This window comes from Cebus imitator, unplaced genomic scaffold (assembly GCF_001604975.1).
Source record: "Cebus imitator isolate Cc_AM_T3 unplaced genomic scaffold, Cebus_imitator-1.0 Scaffold234, whole genome shotgun sequence".
NCBI lineage: Eukaryota > Metazoa > Chordata > Mammalia > Primates > Cebidae > Cebus > Cebus imitator.
Genome location: NW_016107549.1, coordinates 2751407 through 2759665, shown reverse-complemented (window position 1 = coordinate 2759665; position 8259 = coordinate 2751407). Strand labels below are relative to the sequence as shown.

Sequence of the window (8259 nt, the reverse complement as noted above, 5' to 3'; positions counted from 1 at the left end):
AATCTCACTCTGTTGCCCAGGCTAGAATGCAGTGGTGCAATCTTGGGTCACTGCAACCTCTGCCTCCTGGGTTCAAGCGATTCTCCTGCCTCAGCCTCCCAAATAGCTTGGATTACAGGCATGTACCACCACCCCCAGCTAATTTTTTGTATTTTTAGTAGAGATGGGGTTTCACCATGTTGACCAGGCTGTTCTCTAACTCCTGACCTCAAGTGATCTGCCCACCTTGGCCTCCCAAAGTGCTGGGATTACAGGTGTGAGCCACCTGGCCTGGCCTGCCCCTGAGATAATTCTGCTTCTAGAAGTTTTCTTACACACATACTTGTACAGACATACAAAAGCATTGGTCCAGGGACCACCCCTGCAGCCTTGTTGGTAAGAGAGAAACATTTATTGTTTATTTATTTTTATTTGGTTTTTTTATTGAGACAGAGTCTTGCTGTGCTGCCCAGTCTGGAGTGCTGTTGTATGATCTCGGCTCACTGCAACCTCTGCCTCCTTGGTTTAAATTATTCTGCCTCAGCCTCCCAAGTAGCTGGGATTACAGGCGCATGCCACCGTGACCAGCTAATTTTTGTATTTTTAGTAGAGACGGGGTTTCACCATATTGGTCAGGTTGGTCCTGAACTCCTGACCTCAGGTGATCCACCCAGGCTTCCAGGCTCAAGTGATTCTTTTGCCTCAGCCTCCCCAGTAGCTGGGATTACAGGTGTGTGTCACCATGCCTAGTTAAGTTTTTAATTTTTAGTAGAAATGGGTTTTACCATGTTGGCCAGGCTGGTCTCAAACTTCTGACCTCAACTGATCAGCCCACCTAGGCCTCACAAAGTGCTGGGATTACAGGCGTGAGCCACTGTGCTTGGCCTATTTTATTTATTTATTTATTTATTTATTTATTTTGCTTGAGACAGAGCCTTGCTCTGTCGCCCAGGCTGGAGGGCAGTGGCACAATCTCGGCCCACTGCAACGTCTACCTCCTGGGTTCAAGCAGTTCTCCTGCCTCAGCCTCCAAATAGCTAGGACCACAGGCACCCACCACCAAAACTGGCTAATTTTTTCTTTTTTTTGAGATGGCGTTTCACTCTTGTTGCCTAGGCTGGAGTGCAGTGGGGCGATCTTGGCTCTCTGCAACTTCTGCCTTCCAGGTTCAAGTGAGTCTTCTGCCTCAACCTCCTGAGTAGCTGGAATTATAGGCACATGCCACCATGCCCTGCTAACTTTTTATATTTTTAGTAGAGATGGAGTTTCACCATGTTGGCCAGGCTGGTCTCAAACTCCTGACCTCAAATGATCCACCCACTTTGGCCTCCCAAAGTGCTGGGATACAGATGTGAAACCCCGAGCCTAGCCTCTGCTTGGGTTTTTTTTTTTTTTTTTTGAGACAGAGGCTTGCTCTGTCACCCAGGCTAGAGTGCAGTGGTACGATCTTGGCTCACTGCAACCTCCACCTCCTGGGTTCCAGTGATTCTCCTGCCTCAGCCTCCTGGGTAGCTGGGACTATAGGCACATGCCACCACACCTGGCCAATTTTTTGTATTTTTAGTAGAGAGAAGGGGTCTCACTGTGTTAGCCAGGATGGTCTGGATCTCCTGACCTTGTGATCTATCTGCCTCGCCCTCCCAAAGTGTTGGGATTACAGACGTGAGCCACTGCGTGCGGCCACTGCTTGGGTTTTAAAATCACATCCATGGATGAGGCAACTTGGTTATGGAGGGAGGTAGAGGCAAGGAACTGCAGCTCAGGGAGCCCAGCCACTCTAACCCAGAGCATATAACACACCAGTGGCACTGGTTCAGTCTTGGCAACTATTCTTTTATTGAACATCAGTGACAGAAAGATGCCTGATTTAGGATGAAGCTTTCTCTCCCTTCCTCACTGCACCCTGGAACTCAGCAGAGGTGAGCCAGCCACAGAGTGTAATACTGTGGCTGGGACACACATCCATGTCTGTTTCACATATGTGGGCATCTGTGCCACAAGGGTCATGTGACACCACAGTTCATCAGCTGTGGTTCTCCTGCCTGCCCTGCTGCAGAACCACAGGTTAGAGGAAAAGCCTGCCTGTGAGCAGGGTCCCGGTAGGGCCCACCCACCCAACAGTGGGGATCCGGCCTCAGAGCTGGGCATTCATGAGATTTCAGGGCCTGGCTCGCCTTGGCAGGCTGGTCTTGAAGAGGGACTTGCCCGAGGCCTCGATGTAAGTGACTGTCATCTCTTTGGAGCTGATCTCCACATAGGCAAACCCACCCAGTGAGTCTTCCATGCCATAGTGGAAGCGCAGGTAGCCGTTTGGGACTTTTCGCTGGTGCCGCTTAGAGGGGTCCATGAAATTCCCAGCCCCACTCAGCACATAGCCCACGCCGTTCTCATCTTGCAGGTACTGAGGATGGAGGACAAGGGGTCAGTGGAGACCCAGCTTTGAGCAGGGGTTCCACCCACACCTGCATAGGGTCTAGGGCTAGATCTGGCCCTAACCACAGAGTCACCTTGAGGTACCTAACCCCTCCTGCCTTCAATTTCCCAACTTTTAGGAGTACGGTAATCCTATTTCACAGGTAGAACACTTAGTAAGAAATTGGTGGCCAGGTGCAGTGCTGTAATCCCAGAACTTTGGGAGGTTGAGGCAGGTGGATTGCTTGAGCCCAGGAGTTTCAGACCAGCCTGGGCAACATAGTAAGACCGTGTCTCTACAAAAAGTGCAAAAGGGTCAGGCACAGTGGCTCACGCCTGTAATCTCAGCACTTTGGAGGCCAAGGCGGGGGAATCACTTGAGGTCAGGAGTTTGAGACCAGTCTGGCCAACCTGGTGAAACCCCATCTCTACTAAATACAAAAATTAGCTGAGTGTGATGTCAAAAGCCTGTAATCCCAGATATTCAGGAGGCTGAGACAGGAGAATAGCTTGAACCCAGAAAGTGGAGGTTGCATTGCACTCCAGCCTGGGTGACAGAACGAGACTCCCTCTCAAAAGAAAAGAAAAAAAATAGCTGCACATGGTGGCACATGCCTGCAGTCTCAACTACTTGAGGCTGAGGTGGATCACCTGAGCCCAGGAGATTGAAGCTGCGATGAGCTCTAATTGCATGACTGCACTCTAGCCTGGGCGAAAAACAGAGTGAGACCTTGTCTCAAAAAGAAAAAAGAAAGAAAAAGAAAAGGCCAGCTGTGGTGGCTCACACCTGTAATCCCAGCACTTTGGGAGGCCAAGATGGGTGAATCATGAGGTCAGAAGATCGAGACCATCCTGGCCAACATGGTGAAACCCTGTCTCTACTAAAAATACAAAAATTAGCTTGGCGTGGTGGCGTGTGCCTGTAGTCCCAGCTACTCAGGAGGCTGAGGCAGGCGAATTGCTTGAACCAGGGAGTCAGAGGTTGCAGTGAGCCAAGATTGTGCCACTGCACTCCAGTCTGGCAACAGGGCATGACTCCATCTCAAAAAAAAAAAAAAAAAGCAAGAAAAGAGAAAAAAAGAAAGAAATTGGCAAGTCAAAGATATTATTCTGGGTTTGGAGTGTTTTCCTGGTGAGACAGCAAGATTTGAGGGACAGTCTAGACATTCTGAAGGCCACAGGAGGCCCTTAAATAGCAGGAGGACCCCAGCCATGTGGACATCAGCTGGGATGGGGACCCCTCACCCAGCTCCCACTCCACGCACAGGGCCCTCACCTGCAGGTTGTGATCATGGCCGCACAGGTAGGCGGTGACCCCATATGTGGCCAACAGTGGCCGTAGCTGCTTGACCAGGCAGCGGGTAGGCCCGTGCTCGGCTATGGACCACACGGGGTAGTGGCCTGCCACCAGCACGTAGTCCTCCCTGGCCACTGCCAGCTGTTTCTTGAGCCAGGACAGCTGGGTGCGGGCCAGGTCCGGGTCTCGGGGCCTCTCAGGCTGCTGGCTGAGGAAGTCATCTGAATTGCCACATAGCATCACAGTGTCCAGCATGAAAATGGCCACAGACACGTTGGTCCGTGGGACCTTGAAACGCAGGCGGTAGAAAGGGCTAGGGAAGTTCCTGTGGAGGGCATAGAGGTCGAGGGTGCACATCTTGGACACAGAATTCCCAGGGTCAGCTCAAGCCACAGGGCCCCGTGTCCCTGCTGTGTCAGGGTCTGGGGGTGGCAGGGTTGGGGGTGGCTCACCAGCGCTTGGAGATCTTAGAGTATGCAATCTGCGCAGAGACGTTGCCGAGGTGGTCGTGGTTTCCGGCCAGCACATACCAGGCCACGTTTCGAAGGGAGCGGTCAGAGAATACGTCCTCAAAGGTCTCCTGTAGTGAACAGACAGGGCAGGCCCCTTCCCTGGGATCAATGGCTACCCTGATCCTCCCACCAAGTTAGGAGCCAAGGATAAGGGAGACACTGATGCTCCAGCGCCCCAAGATGCCCCATCACCTTCCCTCTGCCTTCTCCAAAGGAAGGTCTCCAGGTAAGGTGGCTTCTCCCCACTGCCCCCCGCCACCTCCTGCCCCACTTTGTTGGGCACAGACCTGGAACCTCTTGTCATTGGCGTCTTGTACACCAGTGAAGTAGAAATTGTCCCCTAGAGACAGGATGAAGTCTGCACCCAGGACCTGCACGGTCCTAGCCATCTCCTTGGCGTTGGCCATTTCCCGGGCTGTGTGGAATGGGGCATTGGGGACCCCTCCCCAGTCGCCCACAGCTATGAAGCGCAAGGCAGGGGTGGCTCCGTCAGCCAGGGAGGGTAGCAACAAGGCTTGCAGGATGAGCAGCGCTGCCCACATGTCCATCTGGGAGAAGAGAAATGAACATAGGTGGCCTGGGCTGTGACAAGGGCAGGGAGGCCTTGAGACCCCAGCCTGCCCTGAGAGAGAGGGAGACCGATTGCTGCAGGCTTCCCCTGCAGGAACCCCTCGGTGCCCTAGTTCTCAGGACTCAAGGCTGCACAAGCCGGCTTAGGGTACGGGGCGGTGTGTGAGAGGGCAGGCTGCACCAAGATGACCCTGCAGGCCCATTTCACCCTCCCTCTGCCTAGCCTGCCTAGCACTCACCCTGGGGAAGACACAGGCCAGTGACCAGAGGCTCCGAGAGGCTGGTGGGCTCCGGGGCAGAACTGCCAGTCCCTGAGCCTTTATTCTCTGGAAAGGAAGTGGATCATTAGTGAGGATGATGCAGTTTCTCCGAGGGCTGTCCCAGGAGCCCTCCCCTTGGGTCATGTGAGCCCTTGGACTTCCCTGGAGCAGGACACGGGACTGGGGTGGGGGTGAGGGGATCTGGGCACATGTGTGAAGCAGCCTCAGGCCACGCAGCCTCCGGGTCAACCTGCAGGGGCCTGTCTGTGCTGTGGGCTTTACATGTCCCGTGTATCTGTATGTGTCTGTGTATCTGAGTGTGAGTTTGTGTGTGTGTGTGTGTGTGAGTGAGAGAGAGAGAGAGAGAGGAGGGGGGCGGGGGGCTCTGGCTGTGATAACCCAAGGCACATCTGCGCCTCCTTCTCAGAGTAAGGGCTTGCCTGAGTTGGGTGTGTCCTGCTTCCTGCAAGCAGCTAAGCATGCCTACCTGGGCCCTGGCTGGGTCGCTGTAGACGTGTATGCTGAGCCTGTGAGGCCTGTGTGGCCTGTCTGCAATATACACCTGCGTTCTCACGTGGCACTGAGTGGGAATCCCTATGGATGGAGTTTTGTGTGCGTCCCTGTGTTGTGTCTCTAAGGTGAGTTGTGTGTCTGGAGTGGGATGTGTGTTTGACAACATCTGAGTGTGGGACTCTGCGTATGTCACTGTCCTCCCCCTGCCCTCTCCACACACTATGCACAAACAGCAACGAGCCTCTCTTTTCCAGGAAGTCCTGCCCACACCCTCCTCACCCCCCACCCCACCCCGGACTCCCATTCCCGCGGGAGGAAGTAGGCAGGAGGCAGCTAGCTGGTGACACCGCGCGTGACTGCAGACCTCTGACCCTCCTGTCTCACAGCTGCCTGCAGACCCTGCACTGGACCGCAGCCTCGGAGGGCAGGAGGCGCTGCACCTGCGGCCGGTCTGACCTGCTCCTTACCTCCCTGCCTGCCTCCTCCGTGCTGGGCGCCGCCGAGACACGTTCCGTCGACGCTCAGGACAAGTCCCTCTAGTCCCTGCCAGCGCGGACCCGGGAAAGAGCCCTCATTCAATGCCGAGGCCACCGGCTCAGAGATCTCCCTGGGTCACCCAGCGAGGTGCTTGTTCCCCCCATGCCCAGCCCTGCAGCAGCGAAAAACGGGAAGGAAGTGGGTGACGAGGGCAGGCGGAGACCCCTCCCACGGGGCCGCGGGCATCTCACCTGCCGTCGGCGGGGCGGGCGCTGCGGCGCAAGCCCGGCTGCAGATCCGCGGGAGATCGGGCTCCTGGGTGGCCCCAGGTTTAAACAGGCAGCGGCCGATCCGTCCTGCCCGAGGGCTCTGGGCCGGCCCAGGTGAGCCCGGGCGGTGAGGGCGGGCGCCTGGGCCTCCCCGCCCCGGAACACTGCACCGCCCGACGCCGCCACGCCCCCCTGCTGTAGGCCCCACATCTGTAAAATGGGACAATGAACCCCGGAGGTCGGCTCAGGCCCACGGACTGCAGCTGCAGCTGGGCCAGAAGAGGTGGCCAGGGGAGCCGATATTATCCTTGTTTCCCCTCCAGGCCCACCAGGAGCCCCCATCTGCCTGGGACCCTTTAGGAGCACCCATGGGTCCGACCCACAGCCCCAGGGCCACGGCACCAGGTGGGGTTTCAGCCCTGGCTGAGCCAAGGGCTAAGATTCTGTAAGGCTGACATCTTTGGCCTCAGTCTCCTGTTTTGTTGTTGTTGTTGCTTGTTTGGTTGGTTGGTTTCTGTTATTTAATTTTTTTATTTTTATTTTTATTTTTGGTAGAAATGGGGTTTCTCCATGTTGGTCAGGCTGGTCTTGAACTCCCGACCTCAGGTGATCCACCAGCCTTGGCCTCCCAAAATGCTGGGATTACAGGCGTGAGCCACCGCGCCTGAACTGTTCTGTTTTTTTTTTTTTTTTTTTTTTGAGATGGAGTTTTGCTCCTGTGGCCCAGGCTGGAGTGCAATGGTGCGATCTCGGGCCTCACCACGACTTCCACTTCCTGGGTTCGAGCGATTCTCCTTCTTCGGCCTCCGGAGTAGCTGGGATTACAGGCATGCGCCACCACACCCAGCTAATTTTGTATTTTTAGTAGAGACAGAGTTTTGTCATCTCAGCGAAACTGGTCTCGATCTCTTGACCTCAGGTGATCCGCCTGCCTCGGCCTCCCAAAGTGCTGGGATTACAGGTGTGAGCCACTGCGCCGGGCCAGTCTCCTGTTTTTTTGTTTTGTTTTGTTTTTTAATTATTATTTAGCCATTGACAGTGGCTCGCACCTGTAATCCCAGCGCTTTCGGAGGCCGAGGCAGGAGGATCATCTGAAGTCAGGTGTTTGAGACCAGCCTGGCCAACAAGGTGAAACCTCATCTCTACTAAAAAGATAAAAACTGCTGGGCGCAGTGGCACGTGTCTGTAGTCCCAGCTATTCGGGAGGCTGAGGCTGGAGGATCTCTTGAGTCCAGGAGTTCTGGGCTGTAGTGTGCTATGCTGATCGTGTGTCCGCACTAAGTTCGGCATCAATATGGTGACCTCTCGGGAGCGGGGGACCACCAGGTTGCCTAAGGAGGGGTGAACCGGCCCAGGTCAGAAATGGAGCAGGTCAAAACTCCCGTGCTGATCAGTAGTGGGATCACGCCTGTGAATAGCCACTGCACTCCAGCCTGGGCAACATAACAAGACCCCGTCTCTATTTAAAATAATAATAATAAAATAAAATAAAAAAAAGATAAAAATTAGCTGGAGGTGCTCACCTAAACCCAGGAGGCAGAGGTTGCAGTGAGCTGAGATAGTGCCACTGGCCTCCAACCCAGGAGGAGGAGGTTGCAATGAACCAAGATCATGCCATTACACTCCAGCCTGGGCGACAGAGCAAGACCCTGTCTCAAAACAGAAAGAAAAAAAAATCTGGGACCGGGCGCGGTGACTCACGCCTGTAATCCCAGCATTTTAGGAGGCTGAGGCGGGTGGATCACTTGATGTGGGGAGTTCAAAACCAGCCTGACCAACAAGGAGGAATACCGTCTCTACTAAAAATACAAAAATTAGCCGGGCATGGTGGCACATGCCTGTAATCCCAGCTACTCGAGAGTCTGAGGCAGGAGAATTGCTTGAACCCAGAAGGCAGAGGTTGCAGTGAGCTGAGATCATGCCATTGCACTGCAGCCTGGGCAACAAGAGCGAAACTCTGTCTCAAAAAA

General features: G+C 54.6%; 1 protein-coding gene across 3 annotated transcripts; it reads right to left on the bottom strand.

Annotated features, from left to right (window-relative positions):
- Window positions 1-1791: 1791 nt before the first annotated feature.
- On the bottom strand, window positions 1792-6419 carry ACP5 (acid phosphatase 5, tartrate resistant). Of its 3 annotated transcripts, none has more exons than XM_017497704.2 (7): window positions 6272-6414; window positions 6011-6192; window positions 5010-5096; window positions 4488-4748; window positions 4141-4268; window positions 3668-4013; window positions 1792-2380 (listed from the first exon to the last, which is right to left on the bottom strand). In XM_017497704.2, exons 4-7 carry the CDS (start codon window positions 4746-4748, stop codon window positions 2138-2140), a joined length of 978 nt encoding a protein of 325 aa, XP_017353193.1. In that variant the 5' UTR covers window positions 5010-5096; window positions 6011-6192; window positions 6272-6414; the 3' UTR covers window positions 1792-2137. The 3 variants fall into 3 exon arrangements, with proteins under 3 accessions (XP_017353193.1, XP_017353194.1, XP_017353192.1); XM_017497705.2 differs by having other exon boundaries at window positions 6011-6086; window positions 6272-6411; XM_017497703.2 differs by lacking the exon at window positions 6011-6192 and having other exon boundaries at window positions 6272-6419.
- Between the last annotated feature and the right edge of the window lie 1840 nt (window positions 6420-8259).

Excerpts from the sequence above, each read along its gene's own strand:
- ACP5 (XM_017497703.2), bottom strand. The coding sequence starts at position 4,748 with ATGGACATGTGGGCAGCGCTGCTCATCCTGCAAGCCTTGTTGCTACCC. Across the intron at positions 4,014-4,140 it reads TCTAAGATCTCCAAGCGCTG|GAACTTCCCTAGCCCTTTCT; the intron begins GTGAGCCACCCC and ends TGCCCTCCACAG. Across the intron at positions 2,381-3,667 it reads GCCATGATCACAACCTGCAG|TACCTGCAAGATGAGAACGG; the intron begins GTGAGGGCCCTG and ends CTCCATCCTCAG.